Source organism: Equus quagga, chromosome 17 (assembly GCF_021613505.1).
Source record: "Equus quagga isolate Etosha38 chromosome 17, UCLA_HA_Equagga_1.0, whole genome shotgun sequence".
Lineage (NCBI taxonomy): Eukaryota > Metazoa > Chordata > Mammalia > Perissodactyla > Equidae > Equus > Equus quagga.
The window spans coordinates 12,900,387-12,918,180 of NC_060283.1; the positions used below are offsets into that span (position 1 = coordinate 12,900,387).

The following is a 17,794-nucleotide window of genomic DNA, read 5'->3' on the forward strand; positions in this document are numbered from 1 at the left end:
ACAAAGTCTGTCTCATTCATGGTTGTCTGCCCAAGTCTTCAGCACTCTCCAGGCTTTACCTGACTGTGGCCAAGATAGGTTGGGGCAATTTTGCTGAGTCCTGCTGATTCTGAGGTCTGTCTGCTTAGTATTGGATTTTCAGGTGGGTGAGAGTCCTCCTGTGCCTCTTGGTGCATGGTGCTGGATACTCCAACTCACAAAGGTGCTTTTGTTTGTGGATGGATATCCAATTCATTGTTACAAAAGCAAAACAAAATCAGAGAATGTTTTTCTCTGCTAAAATGCTGATGTCACTCCTTTCTTGGATCATTTTACTCTCATCCATCTACTTATAGAAATATGCCATGTAAATATCATCATGATTATGACCTCAAAAACACCAAGTCAAAATTTTTTGTTTAAAGGGATTCTGGGTTGGTGTTGCCTTCAAAGCATCTGGCAAGTGACATAAATCATTTTTGGAACAACAGATTTTAAACTCAAGCATTATGAATTCCCACAGATAAATTTTAAAAAAACATGTACTTAAGATGCCAGGGGCCGGCCCCATGGCCAAGTGGTTAAGTTCATGCTCTCCACTTCAGCTGCCCAGGGTTTCACTGGTTCTGATCCTGGGCACAGTCATGGCACTACTCATCAAGCAATGCTAAGGCAGTGCCCCACATAGCACAACCAGAGGTGCTCAAAACTAGAATATACAGCTGTGTACTGGGGGTGCTGTGGGGAGAAGAAGAAGACGAAGAAAAAAAGGAAGCTTGGCAACAGATGTTAGCTCAGGTGCCAATCCATAGGGAAAAAAAAGATATAAAAATTACTAAAGATACAAATAAACAGGTCACCTTAACTAAAGTCAGCAATAACATCCAACTATAGAATGATGCATGCAAAACCATGTATTTCTATTATTAGAAAATAATAATTTTAATAAGTAAATTAAAAATGTTTAAATAAAGGATGCTATGGAAAATGTGATGAAAGAGTGAGACTATCAAAGCTGACCATTTGAGTAATGAAGAAAATAGATCCGTTAGAGAGAAAATAAAATATTATGATTGAAATTTGAAGTTCAATGGATGACTTAGGCAATTCGCACAACTTATAATAGAATGAACTTACTGGAAGATAGATCTGTAAAAATTAAACAGAACACAGTAGAGACATACAAATAATGAATGTTTCAGTGATGTGGGAGGTAGAGGAAGAAGTTTCAACACACCTCTAATTGGGGTTCCAGAGGAATATAATACAAATATGGAGGCAATTTTCATTGTACTATCTGCGTTTAGTAGACAGCACGTGAGGCTTAAGGTTACCATATTGAATGAGTAGACATTACAGGAAGCTATGAATTTATCCATGAGTAGAAGGAGAAGAACAGCACATATTGTAACTGCTCAATAAATCTTTTTGTCGTCATGACTGTTGGCTAAGATGGTGATGGTGATGATGATGAAGAACACAATTTTTTGCTCTGTCCTCACAAAACTCTCCCTCCATTCAGTCTCTCTGTGGACAGAACCACATCTATGTCTAGGTTGGTAAATATATAGTCTATCTGCTCCCATTTCTTCTTCTATGTTGATGGAAAATATCTTGATTTTCTTTTCTAATTAATTCCTTCAGAATTTTTCTCAAAACAGTGCACCATGAAACAATGACTGATTTGATCTTAGGAAATTCATACTTCTACATTACTTCTCAGTCTACAGCCTTATGCTTCTATGGGGATTTTTTTTTCTTTTCAATAATTTTTGGAACTAGGAGGTTAGGAAATGTTTTTGGAGAAGGAAGACATTATGGATGGCTAATGTTGACACATGTTTATAGTTCACAGACATAGCTTATTCCATTAATGTCACAGCCTTTCTCCAGTGAAATCTCCAAGACTTCTAATTTTATCCATGTACACAACTCCGAGGCAATATTTGATATCTATTTTCTACCTTTCACAGCTTCCCATTATTTTCCTTCTAGTTAGAGTTCATCTGAATAAAAATGTGTATGTGTTGGGAGATGTTCTAATAATTATCTGAAGAGATGACTGCTATTGCATCTTGAAGAGGGTATACAGTGCCTGAGGCAAAAATATTTTTTTGGCTGTTTATCATTTGGCCTGAAGACTTAGTGCTTGCCTTCCCTGGACTGGCTCCAATAAGAAAAAGAGAAAGAACTTCCAGAAATCCTGCGTCTGCTTCCTAATCTCCATATCCATTGCCTAAACATCTCAACTCTTACATGAGATCAAGTCACTTTTATTTGTAGAAGTCTTTTACCTGGGAATCATGAATAGACTGGAGTGTGATTGAGAATCCAATAAAACCACATGTAAAGGTGGTAAGTAGTTGCAGTGTCCTGGGTACTGTGTCTAAAGTTTCCAACATTTTCATAAGTATCACTGACCCGAAGAAGATCAAGAATCACTATCCTAGACAGTTTAACTTATAAGTATCTCTGATTTGAGGAAATAAAAATCTTCATCTGCAATGATGGGTGCATAATGACCCTTACAACCTTGTCTTATCTAACTTCTCTGAGCCTTCTTAGCGTCATTAAGAAGTGTAAGTCACATCCATTTCCAAACTGCCTCTTGGTATGTGACTCTTCCCACCATATCATTGCATTATTCTTATGTCTCTTGAGGCATTATGAGAGCAGAAAGGCAGTTACAGAATTGTCCACCTTCCTGATTACATTAATTGAATATTAGTTCCCAAGGAGATTTTAAAGAGCCCCTACTTTGTCATCACTTAACTATAAGGTCCAGCATGATTCAGGGACTTTTTCAAGCACTGAATTAAATTCAGAGCCAGGACTTATCATACTCCTTCTGTTTCACAATATAGAGATCTGGCAGCATTTTCCTACCTTACTCTATTTCTAATTCTCATATATTTGTAAAATTGTAAGGGAAAAACATGAAATTAAGACATTTTAGGAGATAATGTACTAATCATGTTCATTTACTGTGTTTTGCCCGCAAAGAAAATGACTATTTATGCAAGAAAACTTTTAGTTAAGTTTGGTGAATATCCATAAAAGACACAGATTAATTCAACACTGATGATTTAAGATGTATATTTAGTGAGCTGTGTGACTGGGAAGAAATGAAAACAATTTTTTTGAGTTTTTTGAAAATGAATCCATTTCCTTCTTTCAACTTTTTCTCAGCAGATCTCAACAAGCAGGACCATGGAAGAAAATAGAAATCACACTTCTGTGGCCGTGTTTGTTCTCCTGGGACTCTCAGATGAAAAAGAGCTGCAACTTATCTTCTTCCCAGTCTTCCTAGGGATCTACCTTGTGACCCTCCTCTGGAACCTGGGTCTCATCATCCTAATCAGGATGGACTCCCAACTGCACACACCTATGTACTTCTTTCTCAGTTTCCTGTCATTTATAGACATCTGCTATTCTTCTTCCACCAGCCCAAGGATGCTTTCAGACTTCCTAAAAGATGAAAAAATGATTTCATTCATTGCCTGTGCCACCCAGTATTTTGTTGCATCCTGGATGTGTCTGACGGAGTGCTGTCTCTTGGCTGCCATGGCCTATGACAGATATGTTGCTATTGGTAGGCCTCTGCAGTACTCAGCGGTCATGGCTCCTGGCCTCTGTCAGAAGATGGTTGCTGGGGCCTGTGGGAGTGGTTTCCTTAGTAGCTTAGCGGAAACAATCCCTTGCTTTCATCTCTACTACTGTGGGCCCAATATCATTCCAAATTTCTTCTGTGACATAACCCACATCATATCCTTGTCTTGCTCCAATCCCTTCATCAGCCAAATGATTCTTTTTCTGGTAGCTTTTTTTATTGGGTTCGGTTCTTTTCTTGTTATTCTCTTGTCCTATAGTTTCATTGCAGCTTCCATCCTGAAAATATCCTCCGTAAAAGGTAGTGCCAAGGCCTTCAATACCTGTGCCTCCCACTTGGTAGTTGTGACAATCTTCTATGGAACAGGCCTCTCAGTGTACATGCATCCTAACTCTGGTCACTCTGAGAAACAAGACAAGGTTCTGTCAGTGTTCTATGTTATCCTTATCCCCATGTTAAACCCTCTTATCTATAGTCTGAGGAACAAGGAGATCAAAGAGGCCCTCAAGAGGGTGATAAAGAGGGCAAAACATTTACTTCAGTAAGAACATATTTGAGCAGGTGTTACCCTAATAAGGAAAACAGTGGTAAGAACATTCAAGTAAACTTTTGTAGGTCACAAGACTAAGTATAGAGAAGTGAAAACCTGACTCCTTGATTTCGGTTGCCATTATATTTAGCTTCCACCAGCAAGTGATCTGTCTGAGGCAATGTCATCAACATGGAAATCAGTTTGCTAGACCCAAGTAGATGAAAAGCTTTCTTTTGAGAACACAGCTTCCAATAGCTGTTATCACTATTGCAGACAAATGACAAGACCCTAGGAAGTCATGCACATGATTCTTTCCTCTACAGTTTTTATGATTGCTTTTATTTATTTTCAATTTTTCAGCATTATTTATATTTCTATAAAAAGAAAATAAAATAATGTATAAATTTTTATGTGTGAAAGTTAAAAATAATTTAAAGTGAATACTTTATCATCTTAATTCTAAACAGAGAGAGAGAAAGTCAGCATTAGAGAGAGGGATACAGAAAGAGAAAGCTGGAAAGAGAGAAAGAAACAGAGAGGGACACATACACAGAGAGAAAGAGAGGAGAGAGAAAGGGAAGAGAGGGAAAGAGAGAGGCTGGAAGGTTAAGGCAGGAGAGTAGACAACAGGAGAGGAGAGGGAGAAGGATTGGTCTGGCTTTATTTCCAAATAATCTTGTTCCATTTATATTACTCTTCGAAATTTCTTGTGAAGTAAATTGTGAAAAACAGTTGGGAGAAAGGAATGGTAGAAAGAAGGGGCTTTTTTTTTTCCTGAAGAAGATTCACCCTGATCTAACATTCATTACCAGCCTTCTTCATTTTTTGCTTGAGGAAGATTAGTCCTGAGCTAACATCTGTGCCAGTCTTTCTCTATTTTGTGTGTGGGCTGCCGCCTCAGAACAGCTGATGAGCGGTATGCCCATGCCCAGGATCCAAACACGTGAACCTGGGCTGCAATGTAGAATGCACAGAACTTAAGCATTATGCCACTGGGCTGGCTCCCAGAAGGGGCAATTTTAAGGTCAAGAGTTGGGGAGAGTCTCAGAGGCTAGAAAGAAGTCAAAGGCATCAATTTCTGGTCATAGGTAGCCTAGAGCAAGCTTCATGGTAGCTTCCAAAGATCATGCAAGACTAAGAAACGAAGGCTGTTATGGTATGTCTAGGGAGGCAGAGCCTGAGTCCCAGAGATGGGAGCTTCACAGGAACTCCAGGGCCTTCAGTATGACCAGGGAGAAGCAGAGCCACCAGCCTTGGAGAGTCCAACTAAGAGAATTTACAGAAAATTTTAAAGAGAGATTTTTCTTCAGACAAGAGGTTGTAGGCTAAACTTCGTACATGTTACATTATTATTTACACAACTCTTTACACTTAATTAGTTACATTGTATAGATGTGATTTTTTTCTACTACCATGTGCGGTTCGCAGGTGAGAAATTATCTCCATGTCACAGATAGAACCTTTGGGCATATTTTGTTCTGCCACGTTCCTTCCAGGGTAGCAACAATCCATCTTTGAGTTCACAAAGTGTCATGTGTGGAACATAAATGGTTCTTACTGACAGGAAACATGTCCTTCATTGCTTGTCCCTGCGCCCAACTTCTACACTTTTGGTGTTACATATTTAAATCTATCTTAAGAATCTATGCAGGTTAAAACATTAAATTTTTAAAGTTCTTATCAGAGTGAATAAATAACTACTAACCAATTATCGAGTTTTAAATCAAATAATTAAGTCATTAACCCATCAATACCTTTCTCCCTAAAAGTAAGGTTACCTGAAGGACATCAAACCATGAGTGGGAACTTCCTAAAACATGTATGTATCCCTAATAATGGCAGGGTAGATGAGTTCCATTTAAAAAAAAACACAAAAAAACAAAAAGCAAAAGTTTGTGAGAATGATCGAAGTGGATATTTTTAATGAAGGATTAGTAATACAGCATAATATGTCAGAAAGAACTCCAATTCAGTGTAAATATATTATACCTATTTTAATAGAAGGCATGCTGTGTGCTTCACTCTCTGATAACTGCCTTATAAGCATTATCTAATTTGATTCTATGAAGAGCTACTCTATGAATAGCTGATACTATGAGCCCATTTTACAGGTGACAATAGTGAGGCTTGAAGAGGTTAATTTGCTCAAGGTCACATAACCAAGAAATAGAAAGGTGGAATTCAACCCAGATTAGCTAATACCAATGCCCATGGTATTAACCATGATGATCTGTGACTCTGTCTTGAGTTACTTTTATCGTATTCCTTATTGCTTCAATTTCCTCACCTACGTGTAGCAAATCATGCCATGTCTGCCTCACATGGCTGCTGTTATTGATTCAAGTCAGGGAGTTGAGAAAATATATGTATCTAAAATGAAAGTGGTTTGTAAACAGGGAAGTGTCCAAACATCTAATTTTTGTTATCAAGTTGTATTGTCAGTCACCTGTGTCATCTTTGGCAAATCTATTAACTCCACTGGCCTCAGGTAGTCACCTTGAAAATGATGGTATTCCACTGGATGATCTCTAGGTCCTTTCCAGCTCAAATGTCTCCATGTTCATTAAAAGGAAAGCTATAATCATGAGCTAATAATAGGACCATGGGGAAGTGTGGAATTGAATCATAAGGGACATGGCAAATTGGGGCATGAAACTAGCATGGAAAAAACTCCATGACATTCATGAGTCCGGAGAGCAAGTATCTGGAGAGTTTTCTCCCTGTAACTGTCTTTTTTCCTTTCACCTCTGCCCTAAGAACACATATGAGAGGATCCCCAGTGGTGGGCATTTCTTTGGCTGTAAGTAGACAGCCAATTTCATGGCCAAAAGTCCCCATCTTGGAGTGCAGTGTGGCCTACCTAAATAATTCTTTTGAAAAGAAATAAGAAATTTCAACTTTGGCAAGAACTCTTTATCCAGGGGGATGTAGGTCAAAGTGAGAGGGCAAGACTTATAGAAAACAGTGGATTCTGTCCTATCTCAACATCCATGTGATTCTTCCAGTAAGACCTAGGTAGAGTAAGATTTATGGTTCTCATAAGTTTCATGAGATTTATGTTATCTGCCATTCTTTAACTCTTCCTTCTCCCTCACTTCCACACCCTCCACTTAGGGTTCTTCTTTGTGTTCTCTTTCTCCTCACCCAAATTCTCTGACCTTCAGTGAAAAGAGGAATCTCTAAACTGAAATATCAGGTATTACTCTGGAGTGAGAGGCGGATGTTGAGTTCTACTTCTGCAATTTCTTAATTATGTGGTCTTGAACTCTGTTGACTTCTGTTTTTCACTTGTAAAATGGGGATAATAGGATTATCTTTAATGTAGTGAGACCATATCTATAAAGCCTAAGACACTGTAGAAGATAATAGTACAGCACTGAATCAAAAATGACAATTTTCTCAATTTCAGAGAAATTAGCTAATATCAAAACGTTTGTCAAGTATGCTGCTCTCACCACTCTTATTCAAAATAGTATTAGAAGTTCTAACCAGAGCAGTTCAGAAAATGAAACAAAATGTATCCAAATCGTAAAGAAAGCAGTTAACACATCACTATTTGCAGTTGACACAATTATATGTATAAGAAAACCTAAAATTCATGAAAAGACAATTAGAAATAATCAATGAGTAGAGTAAAATTTAGTGTACAAAATCAATGTACAAAAATCAGTTGCTTTTTTATACACTAACAATGAACTAGCAGAAAGAGAAATAAAAAATATAATTTCATTTAAAATAGTAACAATAACAATAAAATACGTAGAAATAAATTTAACCAAGGAAGTGAAAGACTTGTACACAGAAAACTATAACACAGTGTTGAAATAATTCAAGGATGATAGAAACAAATGGAATGATATTTCGTGCTCGTGGAGCACAACTGAGTTCTGAACAGTGATTTTATATCCCGCAAATTTACTGCATTGGTTGATTACTTCCAACCCTTTTTTGGTTGAGTCTTTAGGATTTTCTACATCCAAGTTTATATCCTCTGAAGATAACGACAATTTTAATTCTTCCTTCTCAATTTGGATGTCTTATATTTCTTTATCTAGCCTGTTTACTCTATTTAAGACTTTTAGTACTAAATTGAATAAGAGTAGTGGGAGCGAGCACCATTGTCTTGTTCCTAACAGAGGAAAAACTTTGTTGTTCACCATTGAGCATAATGTTAGCTGTGGGTTTGTTTTATATGGCCTTCATTATGTTGAGGTATGTTCCTTGTATATCTAATTTTTGAGGGTTTTAATCATGAAAGGATGTGATATTTTGTCCAATGCTTTTTCTACATCTATTGAGATGATCATATGATTTTTATCTTTCATTCTCTAAATGTGATGTATCACATTTATTAAATTGGACATCTTGAACCTTCTTCCTCTCCAAGGATAAATCCCACTTGGTCATAGCTTTGGTGTGAGTGTAATAGTGGCCTCCTAAAATGTGATGGGAACTATTCCTTCCTGTTCAATTTTTTGAAAGTGTTCAAGAAGGATTGGCATTAATTTGGCAGAATTTGCCAGAGAAGCCATCTTGTTCTGAGGGTTTCTGTATCAAGAGGTTTTTGATTGCTGATTTCGTCTCCTTACTCATCTTTTTCTGTTCAGATTTTCTATTTCTTCTTGATTCAATCTTGATAACTTGCATATTTCTAGGAAGTTATCCATTTCTTATAGATTATCCAATTTATTGGCATATAGTTGTTCATAGTAGTCTCTTATGATCTTATGTAGTTTTGTAATATCACTTGTAATGTCTCCCCTTTCATTTCTGATTTTATTTCAGTATACTTTTTTTCTTAGCCTATCTAAAGATTTGTCAGAATAGTTTATTTTTTGAAAACTACCTCTTAACTTCATTGATTATTCTTATTGTTTTTTGGTCTCTAATTCATTTATTTTCATTCTGATCATTCTTGTTTCCTTCCTTCTACTCACTTTGGTCTTAATTTGTTCTTTTTTTCTCATTCCTTGAGGTGTAATGTTAGGTTTTTATTGAGATTCTTCTATAGTCTTAATATATGAATTTATTGCTATAAACTTCCTTCTCAGAACTGATTTTTTTTATGATGGTATTGGTTTTGGTGTGTTATATTTCTATTTTTATTTGTTTTAAGATATTTGTTGATTTCTCTTTTGATTTCTTATTTGACTTATTGGTTGTTCAGGGGTTTTTTTTTGTATATTTTCTGTACACGAAAATATTTGTAAAATTTCCAGCTTTCCCTAAGTTGATTTCTAGTTTCATACCAATGTGGTCAGAAAAGATACTTGGTATGATTTCAGGCTTAAGAATTTTAAAATATGTTTGTATCCTGTCATATGATCTATGCTGGAAATGTTCCATGTGCACTTAAGGAGAATATATATTCTGCTGCTATTAGATGAAATGTTGTATAAATGTCTGTTAAGTCCATTTGGTCTAATACGATGCAAGTCTAACATTTCTGTGTTGATTATTTGCCTAGATGATCTATCCACTGCTGAAAGTGGAATACTAAGTTCTCCCACTATTATTGTGTTGCTCTCTATTTCCTTCTTCAGATCTGTTAGTATTTGCTTAATATACTTAGGTGCTCTGATTTGGGATGCATGTATATTTACATTTATTATGTTTTCTTGATGAATTGGCCCCTTTACTGTTATATAGTTACCTTCTTTGTTTCCATATTTAGCTTAAAATTTATTTTGTCTGGTATAGATAGCTGTTCCTGCTTTCTTTTGGTTTCCACTTGCATGAAATATCTTTTTCCATTCCTTCACTTTGAGCCTGTGGCTGTCCTTAAAGCTGTAGTGAATCTCTTGTAGGCAGCATATAGTTGGGTCTTGTTTTTATCTATCCAGGACTCTGCCTTTTGATTGGTGAATTCAATCCATTTACATGTAGAGTTACTTTTGATATATAAGCACTTACTAATGCCATCTTATTCATTGTTTTCTGATTGTTTTGTATTTCCATTGTCTCTTTTTTCCTTGTGTGTGCCTGACTTTGTATCTTTGGTGGTATGCTGTGTTTCCTCTTGTCTTTTTGTGAATCTACTCTAGGCCTTTTCTTTGTGATTACCATGTGCGTTACATAAACATCTTATAAAGAAAACACTGCATTTTAAACTGATAGCAACTTAAATTTTCTACAAAAGCTGTACCCCTTTACTCCTCTCTTTTATATTTTTATGTCGTTATTTACCTTTTTTTACATCAAGTATTCTTTAACAAATTATTCTAGCTATAAACATTTTAATACTCATCATTTTTAAACTTTATACTAGAATTAAGTGGTTAACACACCATCCTATTACAGAATTAGAGTTTTTTGTGCCTGCCTATATACCTACCTTTATGCTATCCTACGTGCTTTTGTATGTTTTCATGTTGCTGGTTGGTGTCTTTTTATTTCAATGTGAAAAACTTTTTTAAGGCAGGATTAGTGGTGATGAATAATCTCAGCTTTTGTTTTATGGGAAAGTCTTTATTTCTCCATCGTATCTGAAGGATAACTTTGTGGGATAGAGTATTCTTGGCTGGCAGTTTTTCTTTCAACACTGAATATACCGTTCCCCTCTGTCCTGGCCTATAGGATGTCTGCTGAGAAAACTGCTGATAGCTAATGAGATTCCCTTGAAGGTACAATCTTTTCTTCCCTTGTTGCTTTTAGGATTCTCTCTTTGTCTTTGATCTTTAACAGTTTTATTTTGATTTGTCTTGGAGAATGTCTTTTGAAATGAGAACATAGGGTGATCTGTGATTGTGAGCTTACCTGTCTAAGTCTCTCCAGGTTTTGGAAGTCTGTAGTATTATTCCCTAAATTAATTTTCTGCCCCCTTCTCCCTCTTTGTTCCTTTTGAACCTCAATTCTTCTAATTTTGTTTTGATGAAATCCCATAGATCACGTAGGCTTTCTTTGCTCTTTTTCCTTCTGTTTTGTTTCCTTGGCTTTGACTGCGTTAATTCAAACGTCTTGCCCTCTAGCTCACTTTCCTGTCTTCCATGTTCTCTACTCTACTGAAGATGCTCTCTATTGTATTTTTCATTTCATTCATTGAATTATTCATCTCCAGAATTTGTTTGTTCTTTTTTATAATTTTTATTTCCTTGTTATATATCTCATTTTGTGTCTTTATTTCCTTATCTTATTATCTTCTTTTGCCTTTTATTTTCTTTCATTGAGATTCTTCGAAAAGCTATTTTGAATTCTTTATTCGCTTAGTCACAAAATTCTGTGCTTCTAAAATTCTGTTGTTGGCGATTTTTGTTAACTTTACATGATGACATGTTCCCTTGATATTTCATGTTTCTTATAGCTTCTGGTTGCTGCTTTTGCACTTGAAATAGAAAACACCTCTTCAAATCTTTGCTAGTTGCCTTCAGATGGGGTATCCTGTTATTGGTGGTGTTATATCTGAGGTTTTCTCTGCCTTTATATGGGTAAATGTGCTCCACTCTTATTGCTCTCACTTGTGGCAGAATTCTTAAGCTATTGTGTCTTCCCTGGTTGTTACCAATTGCCAATTTGGCTACTGGAAGACTCTTTTTTGTTTTCTAGAAGCTGGCACTACAGTTCATGTATGTCTTTTTTCCCTTGCCCACATACTCAAGTTTATTTTTCCTAGATCACTCAGTTTACCAGATTTGTTGTTGCTGCTGCCCTTGGAAATATACAAAAGAAGTCAGTTGCAGAGTGGGGAGAAGTGTGGGTTTAGCACTGGCAACTTAGGGGTTCCCACAGACCTGGTGGGGAGATTCTTGAGTGAGGTACTCCTGGAGCCTCATGGGTGGACTTTCTGTTGAAATCCTGAGTCAGGAGGAAGAAACTATGCCACTTTAAAGCTCTTTAATATTCTCAACTGTTTCTTTCCTGCTCTTCCCTCTTCCTCCAATCACTGACTACCTGTCTCAGTACACTAGGTACTTCTGGGAAGACTTAGGTTTCTCCAGATGCTTCCAGCACTACAATGGTAGCTGGGCACTCACTTGTGGCTCTTTTTCCCTGTGGGATAGTTCACCACTGCTGAAATCTTCAGTCTGTACGTTGTTGCCTTGAGCAGGTGGTGCTGGGAATGCTCCTCTCACCTTCTCCGCTGTGACCAACTCATATTTTTTTTCTCCTCCAATAATGTGCTATAGTCCCCTCTCAGGAAGGCTAGGCTTCCATAAAGTCTCTCTCTTTCATGGGTGTCAGCCAAAGTCAGCACTTTCCAGGCTTAACCAATCATAACCCAGGTGGCTTGGGTTAAGTTCACTGTCTCCTGCTGGCCCTGTAGCCCATTCTGATGTCTGTCTGCCTGTTACCAGATACACAGGTGGGCAAGATTCCTCCTGGCTCCCTTGGTTTTTGGTCCTGGATGCCACAACTCCCACAAGGTGTTTTTGTTCATGGATGAACATCCAATTCACTGTTACAAAAGTGGGACAAAAAGGAAGACTGTCTTTTACAGCTAAGATGCTAACGTTCCTCCTTCCCCTGATAATTTTTAGTCTCATACTCTGACTTACATAGATATGCAGCCTGAATCTTTCACTGTTCTGACACCAAAAGACACAAAGTCAAAATTCTTGTTTAAAGGGAGACTGTGTTGGTGTTGCCCTCAAGGTATCTTCCAGAAATAATATAAATCATTTCTGAAAGAACATATTTTAAACACAAGCATCAAAGATTCCCACAGACAAATTTTTAAAAAACATGAACTTAAGTTAAAAAAAATTCACTAAGCACAGAAATATACAAGGCATCTTGACTAAGAGTCAGCTATGACATCTAACTATAGAATCAGATTTGCAAAACTATATATTTAAATCTTTAGTTATTAATGAGAAGTAAATATGTTTAATATGTTTAAATACCAGATGCTTGGAGAGTATGATGAAAGAATAAGAGGCTGTCAAAGGTGACCATTTGGGAAAAGAACTAAATGGGAACTCCAGAGAGAAAATAAAATATTATGATGGAAATTCGAAATTAAGTGGATAAGTTAAACAGCCAATTAGCACAATTCATGTTAGAATAAATTTGTTGGAAAAGAGGTCTGTAAAAATTATACGGAAGACAATAGAGAAATACAAATAACGGATGTTTTAGTGATGTGGAGGATAGAGCAAGGAGATTCAGTGACATACATTTAATTGGGGTTCCAGTGGCATATAATAAAAATATATGGGCAATTTTCAGAGTATTATTTGTGTTTGGTAGACAGCACATGAGGCTTAAGGTTACCATATTGAACAACTAGGCATTACAGGAAGCTGTGAATATGTCCATGAGTAGAGGAAGAACAGTATAAGTTGTAGCTCCACAATAAATCTTTTTGCTGTCCTGATTGTTAGTTATGATGATGATGGTAACAGTGATGAAGAATGTAATTTTCTGCTCTGTTGTCACAAAATTCTCCCTCCATTCAGTTTCACTATGGACAGAACCACATTCAAGTCTGGGAATGTTAATACATTCATGCATCACTTAATTACAAGGATACATTTATACATGCCTTGTTAGGCTATTTTGTCTTTGTCTAAACATCATAGAGTGTACCTAGACAAACATACATGTTATGCCTACAGCACACCTATATTATATGGCACTAATATTATGGGATCAATGTTGTATCTGTGATCTTTCATTGACCAAAATGTTGTTACATGGTGCATGACTGTGCAGCATGTCTGCTACCATTTCTCCTTCCATATTGATGGCAAGTCTTGTATTTCTTTTCTAATTAATAACTTCATTTCTTCAGAATACTCTTCAAAGCAGTGCAACACGGAGCAATGACTGATCTGATTTTGAGAAATGAATGCTTCTACTTTACTTCTCAGGCTGTAGCCTTATGCGTCTATGAGGATTTTCTATTTGCATTCATTTTTGGAACTAGAGGGCTTGGAAATGATTGTAGAAAAGGAAGACATTCAGGAAGTCTAATGCTGACAAATATTTGTAGTTGATAGACATAGGTTATTCCATTAAGGTCACAGCCTTTCTCCAGGGAAATTTCCAAGACATCTACTTTTACCCATCTACAACTCCCAGGCCATCTCTGACATACATTTTCTACCTTTCTACCTTCCCATGATTTTCTTTCTAGTTTGAGTCATATTAATTTAAATAGCTTTGTTGGGAGATGTTCTAATGACCATCTGGAGAGATAACAGCTATTTCATCTTGATGAGGGCATATAGTATCTGATGCAGAAATAATCTTTGGCTTATTTACTGTTTGGACTGAAGACTTAGTGCCTTCTTTCTCTGGACTAGCTCCAAAGAGGAAAACAGAAAGAATCTCCAGAAATTCTGCCTCAGTTTGATAATACGCATGTCCATTAACTAAACGTCTTAACCTTTACTTGAGTTCAAGTCACTCTACTTTGTAGGAGAAGTCTTGAAGCTAGGAACCATGAATAAACTCCAGGATGATTTAAGAATCTAATAGAACCATATGCAAAGGTGACAAGTGGTTGCAGTTTGCTGGGTAGAGGTTCTAGAGTTTCCAACAGATTTTCAAAAGTATCATTGATGGAAAGAACATCAAGAATCACTGTCTTAGATAACTTAACTTATAATATCCCTGATTTGAGGAAAGGAAAATGCTGCAACTGTAAGGAAAGGAACATAATGGCTCTTTCAACCTTGTCTTATCTAACTTCTCAGGAGCCTTCCTAGAGTCATGAGGTTGGTTAAGTCACACCCATTTCCAATCTATATCTTGGTGTGTGACTCTTTCCATCATTTAATTACGTTACTTTTATATCTCTGAAGGCTTTATAAAAGTAGAAAGGCAGTTACGAAATCGTCCACCCTCCCTGATGGCAGATTAATTGAACATTGGTTCCAAAGGAGATTTTACAGAGCACCTACTCCAGCATCCTTATTTGACAGATGACACCCAGCATGGTTCAGGGTCTTCTGAAAGGACTGATTAATAGTGGATCCAACCGAGCAGAATCTTTGTTTCCCCATATTGAGAAATGACAGTTTTTATAATTTGGTCTAGTTCCAATTCTCATATATTTGTAAACTCTGGAATGTTAAGACATGAAATTAAGATTTTAGAGGATAATGTAAAAATAATGTCCATTTACTCCCTTTTGTCCCCTAAGAAAATGACAATATCCAAGGGAATTTTTCAGTTAAGGCTTGTAATTTCACATTTAAGACTATATTAACTCAACATTGAGGATTTAAGATTGATATTTAGTTAGCTGTGTGAACAGAAAAAAATGTTTGTTTTTATTTTTTGAGAATGAATTTATTTCCATTTCTAATCATTTTCTCAGCAGATGGCACCAAGCATGTCCATGGAAGGGGATAGAAATTACACTTCTGTGGCCGTGTTTATTCTCCTGGGACTCTCAGATGAAAAAGAGTGGCAGCTTGTCCTCTTCCCAATCTTCCTAGGGATCTACCTTATGACCCTAGTCTGGAATCTGGGTCTTATCATCCTAATCAGGGTGGACTGCCACCTGCACACACCTATGTACTTTTTTCTCAGTTTCCTGTCATTTTTAGACATCTGCTATTCTTCTACCAGCCCAAGGATGCTTTCAGACTTCTTAAAAGATGAAAAAACAATTTCCTTCACTGCCTGTGCCACCCAATATTTTGTTGGGTGCTGGATGGGTCAGGCTGAGTGCTGTCTCTTGGCTGCCATGGCCTATGACAGATATGTTGCTATTGGTAGGCCTCTGCAGTACTCAGCCATCATGGCTCCTGGCCTCTGTCAGAAGATGGTTGCTGGGGCCTATGGGAGTGGTTTCCTTGTAGTTCAGTTCAAACAGTCCCTAGTTTTCATCTCCACTTTTGTGGGCCCAATATCATTCTAAATTTCTTCTGTGACATAATCCAGATTATTTCCTTGTCTTGCACCAATCCCTTTATCATCCACATGATTATTTTTCTGGTAGCATTTTTTACTGGATTCAGGTCTTTTCTTTTTATCCTCTTATCTTATGGTTTTATTGCAGTTTCTATTCTGAAACTATCCTCTGCCAAAGGTAGTGCCAAGGCATTCAATACTTGTGCCTCCCACCTGGCAGTTGTGACAATCTTCTATGGTACAGGCCTCTTTATGTACCTGAATCCTAGCTCTAGCCACTCCAAGAATCAGAACAAGGTGCTGTCAGTGTTCTATGTTATCCTAATCCCCATGTTAAACCCTGTTATCTATAGTTTGAGGAACAAGGAAATCAAAGAGGCCCTCAAAAGGGTGGTAAAGAGGACAACACATTTATCTCACTAAGAGCAATATTTATGCAGGTGCTATTTCTCCTATAATGAAGACAAAGTTTAGAATATGTATTTGACTTTTTGTAGGTCACAGGTCTTCTTTCTAGGTAGAAAGAAGAAGTGAAATCATTGCTCTTTGATTCCTCCTGTCATTATTCTTAGCTACCACCACCAGGTGATCTGTTCGAGACAGTGTCACCAACATTGAATTTACTTTATAAACCTGATTCTATGATTAGACCCAGGTACATAAAACCCTACGTTTTGAGAACAGAGAATCTAATAGATATTTTATGTACAGAAATGTCAAGACCCTAGGAAGCCACATAGACTGTTTTTTCCTCTACGATTTTTAATACGTCTTTTGTTTATTTTCAACCATTAAGCATTTGTATATTTCAATAAATATAATATAAAATAATGTATAAAATTAAATATGTGAAAATTAAAAATAATTTACAAATATGTGAAAATTAAAAATAATTTACAAATGCACACTTTATCATCTTATTCATGGACAGAGAGAGAGAAAGAAAAAGAAGGATAGAGAGAGAGAATGATAGTGAGAAAGGAAACAGAGGGAAGGAGAAGGGAGGAGAGGAGACAACAGGAGAGGAGAGGGAGAAAGACTGGTCTGGCATATTCCCAAATAATGTTTCTATCCCCTCCATCTTACTCCTGGAGAACTTCTTGTGTAGTGGCTTGTGAAAAAGAGGTGGGAAAGAGGAATGGTAGGAAGAAAGGGCCCTTTTATGGTCAAGAGTTGGGGAGATTCTCAGAGGCTAGAAAGAAGTCAAAGTTATCAATTTATGGACGTAGTTCACCTGAAGCATGCTCCATGGTTGCTTCCCAGAGTCAAAGCAAGACTTCAGAAATTAAGGCTGTTGTCATGTGTCTTGAGAGACAGCGTCAAAGTCCCAGAGATGTGAACCTCCCAGGGATTCCAGGGCCTTAAGTTTGATCAGGGAGCAGCAAAGCCAGCTGACTTAGAGACTCAGATTCCAACAAGAGAATTTAAAGAAAATTTAAATAGATATTTTTTCAGACAAGTTTGTGTACTATATGTCATACATATTACATTAGTATTTACACAACACTTTATACTTCATATGGTTACATTGTACAGATGTGATTTATTTCTATTGCCATGTGAGTTGGCAGATGAGAAGTTATTCCCATTTCACAGATTGAAACTTTGGGCATATTGAGGTCTGCCACATTCTTCCCAGGGTAGCAACAATCCATGGTGAGTCTCGCAAATTTTCATGTGTGGATTATAAGTGGTTCCTATAGACCAGAAGCACGTCTTCCAATGCTTAGCTTTGGAACCCAAATTCTATACTTTTGGTGTTATATCTTTAAACTATCTTAAGAATCTATTCAGTTTAAAAGATTAAATTAGTATAGTTCTTATCAGAGGGAATATGTAACTGCTAACCAATTAGTGAATGTTAAATCAAA

General features: G+C 36.8%; 2 protein-coding genes across 2 annotated transcripts; both read left to right on the forward strand.

The window, feature by feature from the left end:
* Positions 1-3,177: 3,177 nt before the first annotated feature.
* LOC124228619 (olfactory receptor 1440-like) lies at positions 3,178-4,134 on the forward strand. Its single transcript, XM_046643150.1, has one exon. It carries the CDS (start codon positions 3,190-3,192, stop codon positions 4,132-4,134), a length of 945 nt encoding a protein of 314 aa, XP_046499106.1. The 5' UTR covers positions 3,178-3,189.
* An 11,253-nt stretch (positions 4,135-15,387) lies between these two features.
* On the forward strand, positions 15,388-16,346 carry LOC124229048 (olfactory receptor 1440-like). The gene is given in 2 exon segments (XM_046644170.1): positions 15,388-15,865; positions 15,868-16,346. Coding segments are annotated over 2 exon segments (957 nt in total).
* The last annotated feature ends 1,448 nt before the right edge of the window (positions 16,347-17,794 follow it).